General features: G+C 41.7%; 1 protein-coding gene across 3 annotated transcripts in view; it reads right to left on the bottom strand.

The window, feature by feature from the left end:
- Window positions 1-16,344, bottom strand: part of GRM7 (glutamate metabotropic receptor 7) — a 309,081-nt gene that overhangs the window by 19,872 nt on the left and 272,865 nt on the right. For 2 of the 3 annotated variants that reach the window (XM_074836095.1, XM_074836096.1), the window contains exons 9-10: window positions 13,341-13,587; window positions 7,634-7,726 (exon numbers count right to left, since the gene is read on the bottom strand). In XM_074836095.1, the coding sequence (XP_074692196.1) occupies window positions 7,656-7,726; window positions 13,341-13,587 (318 nt within the window). In that variant the 3' untranslated portion in view covers window positions 7,634-7,655. The remainder of the gene's footprint in view (window positions 1-7,633; window positions 7,727-13,340; window positions 13,588-16,344) is intronic. The other variant, XM_074836097.1, reaches the window with a different exon arrangement.

Below are 16,344 nucleotides of genomic sequence, written 5' to 3'. Positions count from 1 at the left end.
CTGCTCTTGGGGACCCTTTTGTTCTAATTATAGTAACAATTAAAAGAGGACACATGCCGAAAGCTGCAAGATGCAATTGTAAGGCTTCCTATTGCTTGGGTAGGGGAGAAAAGAAATATTACTCCAAATATTGCAATGTCCTAGGCTGGGATGATTCCAGTGATTTCAGTGAAATTAAGCTGAGAATGTCAAGTCTGATTTCACAATCCTGCAACTCTTTATCTGAGTCACCTCATTAACACAGACAAGGATGTGAGTGCACGTAAGAGACTACAGCAAGCTACCACGCAAGAACAGCATCAAGTGAGTTCTGTCAAGGTGACATTTACCCTGCTCGGGAGAAAGGGAGTCATTGTAAATATATGGAAGACAAAAGAGCCAAAAGTCTTTGTCTTTTCCCTGATATTACAGTTTATGAATTTGATAAATTCTCCCTGAGAGGATGTAAGGACTGATAAATTAGTCAAAGGGAGAACTCAGCGCTGCTAAGAGTTTACTAAGCAAAAATGCAACAGGGACTGTCCATGAGGTATAACAATATATGCTCACTCCTCTTCCAAATTTCCTAAGAAAAAAGATCACATAAAAAGACAAAGAGAAACAATGGAACAAACAAGGAATACTAATACTGATATACTAATTAATACTCATTTATATCTCAAAGACATACATCTAGCTACCTAGCTTTTAATATAGAAAGCACTTATAGTCATGAATAATGTGTTTTAACTAGCATTGTTCAAACATCAAACTATAAGGTGATCGTTTAAGCGCATAAAGAATTTCAGCTTTTAAAAAAGGAAACAGTCTGACACTTTCCTGCATATTTACAAGTCTTGTATCATGTAAGTCATGAAAGGTGTGAGACAGTCTGCAAAATAATGACTATGGGAGCATGCAATTATGTGAATGTATTAAAGTGCATCATCAAAAGTAGTTATTTTGAGATGTAAAAAAGAAAGTAACCAAATCCCCAAACGTTTAGACAGGCTCCAGGAGGGACCATGCCTCACCCGGAGGCTGCAAACTCCCCAGGGCCTCATGGCATCTACAGGCCTGTAACTGGCACACTTAGAGTACTTCCAGCAAAATTTCCTGGCCATGTAACAATATTAAAAAAAAAATTTAAAAAAAGTATCTCATAAGTAGTTGGAGTCCAGCTACACTTAACAAAGTCAAAAAGATGAAGACTTGGCTTCCTCTGGCCTACCTTTAGGTCTCATTCAAGCAACGGTTGCAAAAGACTAATTTCTGAGAGGTTTTAAATGAAACCTTTAAACAACACATACTGCTCTCAGCCATACACAGTCCTGTCATGGCTTTAAAAAATATGTACCCATTGTGAGGGATACCATTCACAGTTTGAAACACCATGAGAGGAGTCTAACCTTGCGTTGCCAAGAAGGATAACTGTAAACCCCCTTGTATCACTCACAAGATGGTTAGGGAAAGAATAATTTCTGGCACTAGTTTGGCTGCTGGGCAACAGGATGCTGTCACGGATCTAGAAAACCTGAAGGAAAAGGTTGATTCAAATGGATATTGAGACCTTGAGAAACTGGTAAAAATTAAAATGCAAATTGAATGTGCAAATGCAAATGGAGGAGGAGGAATTACGTTCTCAGAACAGAAGTCCTGTTTTTTCCTTTTTTTAAAGGAGAAACCTGGAGAAAGCAGCTGCCATGGCCCCATGCTGGTGGCTGCAGGGACAGGGTGCTGCTCCACTGTCTCACGGGGAGCGGGGAGGGCTCCGCTCTGCCCCAGAGCCCCCAGCCATGCTGGTGGCAAAGGGCTCCGAGGACAGCACAGGAAAGGGAACTCACCAAACCTAATGAATGTGTCAAAAACATCAAAGAGCACATTTAAGTTTCACTCGTCACTCTGCAGAGCACACCAAACTGTATTTTCTTTCCAGCATACCGGTCTTAAGGCACTTCAGTCCTGCATGTCTTCACCTCTTTAGAGGTTGTATCTGCATAAATCTTTTAGTTTAAAAAGTAAATAAGACAATATCAAACCAGCAAAATTGTACCTGTGGAAAACAGGTCTCATTACAGATACCCCTTGGTGTGTACAAAATTAAAGGTTGTTCAGGTGTTCAACCTCATCAAATGTAGCTGGGCTATGGCTTGGAAAATATGTGCTAATGAATAAGTAATTTCTGGAATAAATACTTAGATGCCAGTTTCCAGCTTAAATTGGCAAAAGTACTGGAGTGCAAGGAGCCTAACAGTGCATAGAAGGGACCCGTGCACATCTCTCGATTGGCACGTGTGCATTAGAGACGTGTCCCTACCAGGGAGTCACCATGGGGAAAGCAGCTCAGGAGAAAAAGTTCATGGTGATTACAAGAAGAGGGAGGAAAAAAATCACCTCCAAACGGTAGGAAATAGAAAATAAAAAATGCACCTATGGTTCATATTGTGGCATAACAGCAAATTGTGTTTTATCTGCTTTCTCAAACTATGCTATGCAAAGTTACATAAAAATAAGAGTTAATGCTCCTGAGGGGGAGCAATTGCAATACAGTCTGTTGCAAAGACATTTTTGCTAAAGCTTTAGTAAGCGCTGCCCGATCAATGTTGAGCGGTATTTCTGCAGGTCTCCTGACAGAAGCAGAGCAAGCCTTGCCCTGGTCCTGTCCTTCAGATGCCAGGGTGAGAGGGTCCCAGCCTGCAGCGCCGGGGACTGCACCATAGGCAGGAGATGGGACACACTGCACAGTGCAGGGAAAGGCACCAGCCCGATGCTGCGGTGGCCTTGCTGCAATAAAACAGATGTTCCCTCGATTTCCCATTGATTGCCTGGGCATAGAGTGGTTTGGGTTGGAAGACATCTTTAAAGGTGACCTAGTCCAATCCCCTGCCATGGGCAAGGCATGGTCCTTTGTGCCATGGCCAAACCAGCTGTGAAGAGCAGTTTAAGTATCAGTTGAGAACAGGAAAAATGCTCAGGTTCTGTGGTAAAAAGTAGCTGAAAACAAAACGCAAAGGTGAGGTCTTGCCCCAGGACGGGACCAGCCAACTTCTTACCCTAAAATCATATTTGGGTAGTTCAGAGCGCTCATGTTTTCTAACCTAGAGGAAACTGGGGGAAGCCTGTGCTCTTCAAGAACTGAGCCTTCCTCCAGGAGGATGAGATGCAACCAATTTTAACTGAAAAACTTGCTAAAAAGGGAAGTGAATTTGTTCATCCATTTTATGCTTGAGTGCCTTCACTATCACTTGAAATCTGTTCTGCAGATGAAGCTTTACAGACCTTGGCACAAAAGGTGCCACTGAGGCGGCCACGCGCCGTGGCTGGCAATGCCATGACGGGTGGTGGGTCCGTTGCTCTTGCAACGCTTCTTGCACAGACCAAGGGTGAGATGTGGAGCTCCGCACCCCCACGGCACCCAGGTGGTGCAGGGGCACCCCCAGTGTGATCCATCCCATGATCAACAAAATAAAGTGGGATCTACCCTGTCAACAGAATTATTTACAACTTGGGGAACAGGAAAATACATATTAGGGACTAATTTGGGGTGTTGCATGGGCTTATTTGGATGTACCTTTGTGCAAGACTTTTAAAATAAGCATATTACTGTTAGAAGAAATTTATGATAAATGTTTAGCTTTTCAGTAAGCCATTCTAGAATAAATAGATGCAGTGAAGACCTGACAAAGTCTTTTGCTTACCAATTGCAAATTCTCATTTCTTAGCAGTCTCCACTGAATAGAAAATCCTTTGAGTGAACTTAAACACGGAGCACTAAAACTAGCCAGATTTCAAACAAAAATGATGCTTCAATTCAGAAAACAATTATTCTATACCACATGCTCCAAGGCGTGATGAGCTACAGAACATGACACAATTTGGACCCAAAGCCTTCAAAGAGTTGCCCTGTCCCCAGAGAGGCTGCTGCTGGATGGCATAGGTGGCCCCGGGGGTACCCCCAGCTTCCTGGGACTGCACACAGGAGGAGAACAGGCACAGAAAATCCTCAGCACTAGAGGGTAACTCAAACTATTTACCTCTTTCAACATAAACCCAAGATCAGTTTGAAACCATGTCATGACATACCACACAGCTTCATTACAGCATAACCTAAGTAATTGTATATATATTCTAGGAGAGATATGACCAAGAAACTTAATGACTTCACACAACATGATACTGCACACACCTTACAAATGATCTGAACACTTTGCAATCACCATGGAAATTCCTCTGCATACAGATCAAGCAAAAAATGACTTGTAAAACAACTGAAAGCTTTTTGGAAGCAGCACATTGTGCCCGAGCCCCTGCCTCGGACTGTGGCTGAGCTGCCCTCACTCCTAATACAACTATAATTGTTTAACAGCCTAAGTGGTGTTCATGGCCCGCTCTGGATAACAGCCATCCGTCCCAGTTCTGCCCTTGCAGAGGGGTACAATGATTGGCATTTCCAAATTAATTCAGATAGTACTGGAGATCTACTCAGTGCCCAAAGCAGTGTGCAGGACCAGCTTTGGGAAACCCAAGGTGAATGCAAGAGGAGTGCAAAGTTTAAGGATCTGCCAGCTGTAGTACAAAGTTCAGAAGACATTTCTGCTGAGCAGGCAGCTGCCCCTTTTTGTGTCCTTAACCCCTTGCAGCCGAGCACTGCAGCACATAGCTAAGGTGGAAAGGTGAGCTGCTGTTTGAAAATCTGAGGCCAGAGCCTCAGCTAATATCAATTGATATTTCTTCTTCAAAGCAATGGGACTACTGTGGTTTAGAAATGCTCAGCACCTGGCCCAGATCAAGTCAAAGTTCAGCAGAAAAGACAGACAAGTGATAAAAGGTTGCTGATGAGTTGCAGTGTTTCACCATTATTCCTGCTAAAACAGCTTGAAGTGCTGGATGATCACCAGTACCATCCTATTGCAAAAAGCAACTGAAATAACATTGTCCAGTAATAATAATCCAACCAAAAAAGCAGGGGGACAGCCTCCATTTAGTCTCTCCTTGACTGCTTTTATAAATGTTATGGCAGACTTCAGAGCATGCCCTTATGGGCATCACTCAAGTCCTTGCTGGAGCAAGGAAGTAACCTATGCCATGTTTTCTTTGTCCTTCTTACACTGAAGTGAGTCCCTGTTAAACAATATGTATTATATACATCACAAAGTGCTCAGCAACTCCCATGTGCTGAAGGGACACACCAAGGAAAGCCGCCGTCTTTGCACCAGCTTAGAAGAATTTACTGACCTTGGCATGAAGCGTCAGGCTGCTACCCTCAAACTGTTGTGGTCCTTGCTCAGCACATCCAGAAGGCAGCAAAAGGGAGAAGCTGTCCTTCTGGGATTTGTGTGATCCCATCTGCAACACGTGAGCATCTTACCATCACCATCCACGGGCGCACAAGGGTGAGGGAGCAGGCTAGACTTGCCCTGGGAGGCTCTGAAAGCCCAAGGGACGGATCCAGGTCTTTCAGATACCACAAGCACTTTAGCCACTGGACTGTCTTCTCCTTCTGACCTGTAAGCATATTGCTTGGTGATGGGTCAGGAGAAAAAGGCTGCAGATATTCCTACAGTACCAAATGTGACTCTACAAAAGCATTTGGTGTTTCTTCACCTTGTTCAGGTGATGGCCAATTTTTTTCCCTGACCTGGATACCACATAGAGTTTTTCAAGCCTTGTATTTTCATCAGTCTCAACAGTAAGGAAATCCTATTTGTCACTCACAGGAAACAATTTAAAAGCATTATAAATGCATGTCTCCGCGCATCACATAGCAGGAATTGATATAGTCAAGTAACGGCTTAAGCACTGTGTTCATACCTACATACAAATATGTTACTAGCAAAACAAGCATCAATTTACAACGAAGTTGGTGTTTTCCTGATGTCATTGCTTTGCTTTTAATACAGTGTATTGTTTCTTGCTGGGTTTTGTTTTGTATTCCTGGAAGAACAAATCCAAACATAGCAACCAGAGCTACAGCAAGCAGCCCAGCTGCAGTAGAAACACTCACGGGTGAGAAATGGAAAACAGTACCTGATGCAGAAGAGCACTGGGGTGGGCAAGACCATCGCAAGCCCAAACCACCCTCCACTGTGGCTTTTTTCATAGCTTGGTGTGGCCCAAATTTTAAAATCTGCTTCAAGAATCTGAATGGCCAACTGCTTTTTACAGGACTTGGATGACAAAATTATTTGTGTGCCTTTGCAGATAGCAATTCCTTACGTTACACAATAATGTGACATGGAAAAAATAAGTTTTAGAAATCTGTGTGAGTTCCTAATTATTTTAATTTTACATGTTTTTTAAATTTTATTTGAAAAAGTGATTTCTCCTGAGATTTAGGGTGTCTTCTATCTCACTCCCATTCTCCTCATCTCCTTCCTTTAGCAATTTCATCTTCACATAGTTGCTCCTTACTCTTTCACATTTGATTTGCAATAATACTTCGAGTGGCCCCTTCTCTCTGACTACTTTGTTATATTTCCCTCGATACCAGCCACCATCAACCTTTCTGACTCTGGCCCTCCGGTAAGGCAGGCCATCCTGATGTTCATAAAGAGTCTTAAATAAGGCTTTCTGCCTGAGCTGTGTAAGTTAGAATAATGGTCAGGATTCAAATACAATAAAAAGCAATTTGAACACTTCACAAGAACTCAAGTTGAATTGAAACTGGAGCTGGGGCAATTTACACCAGCTAAAGATATATATTTTTTTTCTTTCCTGTGACTCAGCGACTCAATTCAAGCAACATTGCTACCTTTGCTGATAGAAGTTCTCACCTATTAGGGATCAGCTAAACGTTCTGAAGGCTGTATACAGCAATTTCTTCTAGCACCAACTGCATAGCACTGCCGTGAGCCGGCCAGCACCTTTCATACCTGGGCAAGGCCCCAAAGGAGCCGGCAAAGCCATCTGAGTGCACACACAAAATTGCAGATACAAGAAATACTTAGTGGTTGTTAGCTATTTGTCTCCAGTAACAAACGCTTTCTCATTCCTCTAATTTCACTAGAAAAGCAGTATTTCCTGGATGGTGAAGTCACAAATACAAAATTAGCTCACAAGATCACCACGTAGGCAGTCACAACACTCAGAAAAAGCCAGCCCTCAAAAATTGTTCACTTGTAGTTACACAGGAGTGGTTGCTGGGATCACCCATGGTGAAAAAGTATTTCGCAAACTTTTTTTGAGCCATTTATAACTTTAGAGTAAAGAAGATTGCTCACACATTAGCAAAAGTTACTTTTATGCTGCCAGGCAACCGTGCTGGTAAAGCTGCTAGAAATGACTCAGAAAACATTTTGTTAGTTGTTAGATCTGATTGCCATAATTAACTTTTCATCATTTGTTTGTTCCCTCTTTAAATTGTTATCAAATATCTACATCTTCAAATGCTTTTTTGGTATCCACCTCCACTGATGGGAAGTAGAAGACCACCAGCCTCTTGTTTCACACAGGCATTAAAATCACCCAAGTCCTGGGTCTCCCCTTTTCAAAGCAAGCCCTTCCCATGGGAGCTTTTGGTAATGGATGCGTGAACAATTTTTAAGTTAGATACTTGCTTTAACGTAGCTGCACATTCCTCATTTATTTATGTATATAATAATAATCACAATAATAATTTGAGAATAAAGTAATAAGAAGCTAGATTTTTCCTTACCTTTTTGGAAAGCAGGCAAAAGCTATACAGTAGGTGGAAGAGTGTACCAAGTAACAGATTTTTGAACACTCTTTCTTACTGGTGGTATGCAGTCTACAGGAAAAGTAAATACATTGGTATGTATAATACGTCTGTTCACAAGAAACTCTTCAAATTTTGCCCTGTCATGGAGGCCATGACATTAATCCAACTGAAGAGCTCAGATCAGAGCAGCAACAGTGGAAAGCTGAGAGGCGCCACTATATAAAATTAACTCTGGGTTAGAAATAAATGAACCAGTTCACAGAAGTTCAGGTACCTCTGAACATGGGAGCAGCTGCTCAGAAAACAGCAGGCCTGGTTGATTTTTATTTTTTTTTTATTTCCTCTCCCCTGAACAAATTCCAGAATATTTTGGCTTCAGTTAAAGACTCCCCAGTCCTTCCTCACCCGTGCTGTCACACTCAGGTTCCTTGGCATCATTAACAACCATTTTAGGTTTTTTCCCTTGGAAAGATGGAATAGGCAACGTCATGTCAGTGATGTTAAGGATGAACAGGAATGAACACACAAACACGCCAGGGCACAGCACGGGAATGTTTGCACAGTGGTGTCTGTGTGTCTGTCCAAGCCCCGAGATGCTTGCATTCCACATACACTACCCACAGTTTACTGATGGGAACCCACAAAGTCAACATCCATTCCCAGCGCATGGAGAAAAGCGAGTATGGACACACGCTGCTCTCGCTGCCGTCGCGATAGGGAGGAGCTGGCAGTGTACACCGAAGCAGTGTTTTAAAATGGAAACATGCAAACGGTGCCTGGTCTGTCTGGGGACAACGGGCAGCGATTACACTTTACTAAAAAACTTAATCAACTGCCAAGTTAAGTTACACTTAATGCTAAATAAAGGAGAAAGAAAAAATCATCTTGAATATGTCTGCACAGTTACTGAGCCCTCAGAGCACCTGTTAACTTAAAAGTCCACAGAATTATAAAACTACTGAAAATAAGACTGAAAGTTTTAAGTTTTTAGACCTTAAAGTTTTCTGGCTAGTCCATGGTGACACCTTTCCTTTGCCACTTCTCAACGAATCTCAGCTAAACTCCTCAGGGAGAGTCGTCTCCTCCCGTGAGCTGCTCCATCTTTCCAACAGTTGTTTGTCACTTCCATGCAGTCGGTCCTTGCCATAGAGGTGCTGCATGCCTCCTGTGCACTGCTGTCTACTACTGGGCTACTCTGCACTACTCATCTTGATCTCAGAGCCATTCTCATAGACGGTGAGATTTTTCCCATGAGATTGGAAATGGAGACACTGGAACAGCAACACTCCCTGTGCTGCCAGGTCCCAAAAGACCCTATCCCCATTCCTGCAAGAAAGCACCTTCCCAGAAGAGCCACTCCCAGGAGGCACCAGGCAGCTTGGCTTCCTTCTGATGGCTGCTTTGAGAGGGAAATGCATGAAAGCAAACGCCCTTCCAGTAAGGTCTGCTTGTCCACCCTGCAAGAACCACAACCTTCTCATCAACAAACAACTGAGAAGCTGGTTTCCCCATCGCTCTGTTTGGTAAAGCCATGAATTAAACAAGTTGCTAGGGAAAAGGAGTAATTACATGTCAATCTCTGTATAAGTTAAGCATGGGTTGGAGGTTCAAATGTTTTTCTCATAGTCTGACACTGCTCTCACAGCAGAAACATGAGCAGACAACTGAGCAGAAGCACTCACTATCTGTTCAACTTCAGACTTGGTGAGAAGCGTCTTCTCAAACAGTGTGAAATTTGACCGAAGACACACGAGAGCAGAATGAACTTGTTACATGGATGGAAGCTGCTGTGCACCAAATTCTGCTCATCTGAATCTGCTGCAAACATGTATTAGCAGGAAAAAAGCTGCTGAATGAGTGAAAGCATGCATATGCCAGATGACAAACTGGAACGAATAAGAGAGTTTTCGTAAGTAACACAGTTCTAGATTGAAAATCTTGGCCTTAATATATCCCATTCAGCATGAAAGCCCTCCCAGGCCATGGCTGGGGAGCTCAGCTTGTGAAACTTTTTGCTGCCCATTATCCTAACAAAAAGCTGCAATACAGGGAGTTCCTATTCCTTCTGATGGGTGGGATAAAAGGTCACTGCATTTCAAGTGATTTTCATCCCATGTTAATGTAGTTTCTTCTCTTTTTTTTAATACTCACACTAAAACCCCAGTGCTTGAGCCCAGCTCTCCTAAGCGCTCTGCTACATTTTTTCTGAGCTCAAATTCCTGCAGATCACCTGAGAGTTGTATGCAGCATTTCCACATGATGCTCAGTGCCGCTGCTGAGGACCACCTGCTCTTGGGGAGCCACTCAGGTAATTTATAGGCCTTCCAGTTTTACATGTACATCTTCAGTTCATTAGGCATTCCTTTAAACGTCTACTAAATCATGGAGATTCTTTTCAAGGCTATTTTCTGTAAAACCATCCACATTTTGCCTCTGTGCATATAAGTAGGACCCGCCATAAATTGGGGCTTAGTCACCAAATTCCCCAATGTTTGGAGGTACATGAATCCATGCTGGTGGCTCAGTGTTAATTGGTTCTTAGGTGATACGAAGTTTTTGTGTATTTTCAATAGAAATGGCAACTCCAGTCTCCAGTACCCGAGCAAGCCATGAACAGCAGCATCACCAGAAAATAGAATAGAAAATCAAACTGGAAAACCCAACTGTACTTTTCCACCTAGGAGAAAACACCTGGTAGCTAAGCCACATCAGCAGATAAGTTAGCTTTGCACGAGTCTCAGACTCATCCTTTAATCCCGTTCAATTAATTTACTTTCAGCCTGACACAGGGAGTTCCAGAGAAGCCTGTCACAGAGCTCACAACCAGAACTTCCCAGCCCCGTACTCCTCAGAGCAGCAGGTCACAACCAGGAAGGTGCCAGCTGCAGAAGATAGCTGAGATTTTAAAAAATGCTCCTAGCATCAATGCAAGCATCTGGGGCAATTTTTTTATTCACATTTTCTATTTTCCCACTGGTGAAATTCTGAAAATTTCCCCACTTGGTGTATAAAATATTTTTTTTAACTTAAATTGCTATGAAAACATCAAAACGTTATTTATTTATGGACACCATATTCAAAATTTCACTGAAAATGAAGTTTGAGGAGTTTTGCTTGGATGACATTGTTTTTTTTGAACTCATTAATACGGTTTTCAATTTTTCCACTAAAAAAAGAACCATAAACTTTTTTTTAAACAAAACATTAAATTCTTTTTGAAAAAAGAAACTCAACTCAGGTATTCAATGAATTACTTGTATAGACATACATGCTGAATGATGCCTGATTAGGGGGTTGATTGACAACTTATTCAGCGCTATAAGAAAGCTCCCATTAACTGCAGTAGTAGCCTATGCTGGGACTAAATGTACCCAAATACTTCAAGTACAGCAGTAGTTTATTTCATTTGATTTTCTAATAATTTTTATTAACACACATATCCAGGGAATGAAATAGTAGTAGTAGGTGCAGCTGATAATATGAACAGATGGTACTATATAGATAAATAATTAAAAGTTTTAAAAGAAATTTTTTTTTTTCCAAACCATAAAAAATTTAAAAGCCCAGTACTTGGAGAAAGACATTGGAATTAATACTACTGCAGGTTTCCTGACTGGCTGGGTTGAACAAAGAAATTTATATGCTTTAGAATTCTACATGTAAGCAAATGAGTTCACAGAAAGTATTCTCCCTTCACACACACAATAATTTGGAAGTTGTGAGGGTTTCGCTCCCAGTGGACTTTACTCCAGCTTTAAATCAGGGGTAACAAAACCACGACGGAAGACTGGATGCTTAAGGCAGAAGCTGGTGGATCTCGCGAGCAGAGGAATTCTGTCCCTTACTACTTCTCCTGCCTCTTAGAAACATATTATGCATATAGTCCTGGATGAATAAATGTTGTGTTTTATCAGAAATGCGAGGGTTTAAGTGAACAATATTTATTTTTAATAAACTTATCTCCTTCCCAGGGAAAACTCTGTTCTTTGGCGGGGGGGAAATATTCTTGGAAGTCTGAAAACAGCAACAAGATGCAGCACAGGCGAATGAGACCAGGAGGGGAAATCCAGAGCAGGGAACTTCCAAGTTGTTGTTCCCACAGGGGTCTACCTCTGCTTCTACATTGAACATTTCACCATCAGAACTTTTCTATTTCCCTTGTTCAAGTCTTTAGAGTGGAAATTTTTAGATTTTGATTTTTCTGAAGGAAAAACTATTCCAACTCATTTGACCAGAACAGCAATCAGTGAAATGCAGTTCAGCAACACATGCTCACCTGCCCTTTTCCAGCTCTCTTTCCAAATCCCCCTTCTTCCTCCTTCCTTCTCTCCCTCCATCCCTGAAGGCCTTTCCCGCTGAGGCCAGAATCCTCACTGAGCCCCTCGGGGAGTGGTCAGGGTCTGCACCCAGGGGGGTCACACCTCGGGAGTGGCAGCATCGCAGCACGGGGTAGCCATAGAGACCAGAGATGAAGGAAGGAGTTCCCTGGCCGTGCCTGCATTACCTAACAGTGATCTGCCTTGGCAGAGGACTCTGCAACTCTCACTCTTGCTGGGCAATACCCCAATGCAGGAAATATATTTATTTCCTCTTGCAGTGAGGGCTCTGTTCAGTATGACTGGAGGAGGCATAATGTGGTCCTTAATTTATGAGAAGCATTTCCTTACTGTCTTATGTCAGAATCATAGTTCAGGTAGTTCAGTTTCTGAAGACAAATTTTGTTTTTCCAGTTAGAGTGTATTTTGTATACCTGCATGATAAGACATCAGAGAAAAATACTCAAGGGGTGAATAAAGGGAGGAAAAGTGCTGTGTCAATAATTTGCTGGCTGTTTCCACTTTGCTTTGACAGCAGAGTTTCTGCTTTGAGGCAGATATTCAGACGGCAGTTAATAGACAAGAAGTGGCAGGGATTTCAGCAGCAAATGGATGAACGGATCATGGGCAAGGAAAGGGCATTTCTCCACATTCAGATCTGTTTTTCATAAAAACTGCAGACATGCCTAAACCTTTCCAATATGCTACAAAGTTGTGCAGCTGTCTCCTTCCTCAACTCCTTCCAGATTCAAATGCAAATCAAATTTGATGGCCTCAGTATGTAATTTTGTGCTACAATATACCATGCTATGCACATTAAGGAAACTGGAAGCATCTTTTCGATCTATTTTCCTTTTAAATCAGTGACAAGATTTGCATTAGGACCGGATAAAATCCTTAAATGGGAATCTTCAAGGATTGTGAGATTTTTGTAAAGAAACTTTGCAAGAAACAAAATTATAACTCAGGTTTGCAGAGTTATGAATGAGTTTGGCGCTTGTCCCCCCATCCATCCTGGAAACTCTATCTGCCAGGGTTAGGAAGATTTGAATTTGACATAGGCTGAAGGATCCGGTACTCAAGGATGCTGCTGATCTCTAACTCACAGAGGAGGCAAAGGAGGAGGAGTTACTCACAGCTATCAAACATTTTGTGAGGAGTTGCTGCCAACTGGCACAACTCAAAAAAGTGAGGAGGAAATAGAGAATTAAAAAAAAAAAAATTAAAAAAAATATATATATACACGTGAGACATCAAAAATCTTTAACTGAGAAGACCAAATAATAGGAAGACCCTAACCCTGAGATATTGGTCAATGCCTCCAAGACTCCCAGCCAGCCAACGAACAGAAGATCAGCAGTACTTACTGTTTGGGTCCACATTCTCGCACAGCTCTGTTTTGGCTTCGCCGTTGGGCCTGTCGCTGGGTTTGTGCGAGAGCCGTGATGACATGGTCGCTGCTGTGACCACAGCCTTGAAGCTGCGTTTCCGTTTCTGGACGTTTAGCTCAGGGTGGAAGATGATGATGTACACCTTCGGCATGTAAAGCATCCCCAGGGCCACTGAAGCACTTAAGTTCATGGATATTGTAAGTGTGGTAGTTTGTATGTAGAGCTAGGAGACACAACACATGAGACACTATTACAAATAAGATGACTGGGAAGACGGCTGTAGTATTTCAAACATTAAGTAAGCATTTAAAAGCAATTTTTAATGAGTTTTCAACTGAAGACGTGTGAGCTGAGACCTTGGCACTACAAACCACTGTGAGGTCCAACACACATCAACTACCTGACATCGCAAGAATCTCTTTGGAGACTCAATGTTTGAAACGTTCAGTGTCCTTAACAATACAATTTCTGCTGTATGCTTATGGTATAGCTTTTGTTTGTTTGTTTAAAGAGTGAAGATCAGATTTGGATTGAAATAATGCTGGTAAAAATTTAAATTTAGGTCTACCATAAGTTATAGAAGAGGAACTATAATAATACAGGTTAGTAAAAAAATCTTACTTTTATAAAAATTTTGAGGAAGGTGGGATTTTTTTGTTTTTACTACACTTTAGTTCTCTACAATTCATTGAAATAACTTTGCAGAGAATACACCATGATTTGTGTGCTCGTGACATTCAGCTATGCTTATTATGAAAAAACAGTATACATGTAAGTCAGAGAACAGGTACTGCCATGAGATGAGTATTGAAAGAAACCACAAGGATTCAAAGAAGTACAGGGGTAGAAAAGCCTTTTTCTTTTTTTTTTTTTCTTTTTAAATTATCTTTTCAGAGGACACAATAGATAAATGAGAACAATTCTCAGGACTTTAAGAGGATTAGGCACAGTTAAAAGGCACAGAGACAGCACAATACAGGTGTGAGGGAGCTGAAGGGGGAGAAAAGTCTCTGCGATCCTCTTCAAAAATTAAATATACAGTAAATCCATATAGATGGGAAAATCATTTACACACTGAGGATGATTTCTTCAGAACACTATTTCCTCTTCTCCTCCTATTCACTGCTAATCAGTCTGAATTTCTGATGGAAAAACTCCATGAATAAATGTAATGGCAGAGTAAAATGCTGAATCTGCTCAGGTATTTCTGAATTCCCGTATTTAGAAAAATATGAATGTCTCCAGACTTCCTAGTTATATCTACATAACAGTTGCTATTATAGTAATTAAGACCACTACAGGAAGCAATAAAATGCCTTACAGAAAACATAAAAACCGTGCTGTGCATGGATGTGCCTCCATACAGACACAGACAAGCAGAAACTAAAGTGTTTTCTCAGTTTCTACTCACTCATTATCAGAAGAAAATCACACTGATGTTGTCAGAAATTTTGTCAAAGTCAGGATACAGGGACACAGTCCATCTCAGCTGGTGAAAAGATGCCCTGGGCCAAGCTACACCATTGGAGGCTGGGAGGGAGCCCAAGGGATCAGCTCGACTAAGCCCCTGCCCAAGGGGAAGCCACTCACACCAGAGCTACTTCTGACAGATCACCCTGTCTACCCCTGTCCTAAAAGCACCCTCAAGTGGAGGTTTCCAGCCTCCTAACCAAACTCTTGCAAAGTCCTCAGGTCTCCAAAACACTTCTTCTGTACCTCAACAAAGCTGTTCACTGTCCTCTCCTGGTGGCACAGAGAGCAGGTGGCCACCATGCCCTCTGATACTGCCTTTTATATATTTAAATAGTTAATGCCTTTTGAAAACTTTTAAAGACCAGTCTGGTACCATGTTGCTCCTTGGTCTTTGACAGATAATGAGGTAATTTCTCCCAATTTCAGCCAGTGGGAAGACCTCAGGCCCTTCTGTCTCCCCCTAACCTGGACGCTGCCGTCAACCTGCTGCTTCACCGAGACACGATGGTCCAAACCAAGCATGGTGCTCCACTGAAGGCCTCGTTGCTGGAGGGTTATTTTCTGAATTTACCTTCTCGCACTGCTGTGAAACACGATGTTTATTTTTCGCAGTCAGATAGCGTTGTTGCCCGCTGCTCTTTGCTGTAGAGTTACCACCTGGCTGGTTATTCCTCACCTTATACCTTGCAGTTGAATGTCGTTACACTACAGATATATACTCTATACTTTTATTTCTATGTACATAAGCACTATATCTATTTATCTTATAAGAACATTTAAAAGAGAAGACAGTTGCAACGCGTTTGCTTCCTTGGAGCTGATCCTCCTTTCAGTTATGTTCGCATAAATCAGCTGTAACTCAACCAGGGTCAAGTGCATTGCATTGATATAAATAACAGACTTAAATATTTACTAAATATATTTAATAACTCTTTGAAAACTGGAAATTAAATGTATGAAAAATAACATTTAAGGGTTGAAGGATCAACAGGAAGATACCTTCCTTATCTTCAAAGTGTTTGTAACTGACTACCAGTTTTTATCCTTACTAGGATAATTATTCTTTCTATTTTATAAAGAGCTCCTGCAATTGCTATAGGAGCTGCAGGTACTCGCACCTCTAAAGGCCAGGAAGCTGCTGTGGACAGCATACCTGACAAATTATATTACGCCAAGGAACTGTCTGGTTTCCAGCTCTGTATTCAGACCACACAGCTCCCTGCTGATCCTTGGGAAGAAAGCTGCCTTAAATAATGGCTGCAGTCCTTTTTGTTTAGTCTGAAAAGGATGCGGCTCTGTAACACATTTTTAATAAGAATTATCTCTGTTTCTACATACAAGATATGTAACCAAACTTGACAGGGCCTGAATACCTACTAAGCAGTATTACTGAATGAGATCTACATTGCTACAAGGTTAGAAAAGATCTATGTCAGTGAAGAGCTCTGTCAGAAATACAGAAGATGTATCGGTACTTCAAAGTGGTGTTTTGATCAGCAGTTATCGT

The sequence above is a fragment of the Strix aluco genome, chromosome 11, assembly GCF_031877795.1.
Source record: "Strix aluco isolate bStrAlu1 chromosome 11, bStrAlu1.hap1, whole genome shotgun sequence".
In the NCBI taxonomy this organism is placed as follows: Eukaryota; Metazoa; Chordata; class Aves; order Strigiformes; family Strigidae; genus Strix; species Strix aluco.
Note: the sequence above shows the minus strand (reverse complement) of the source record. Positions and strands in the feature narration are given on the sequence as shown.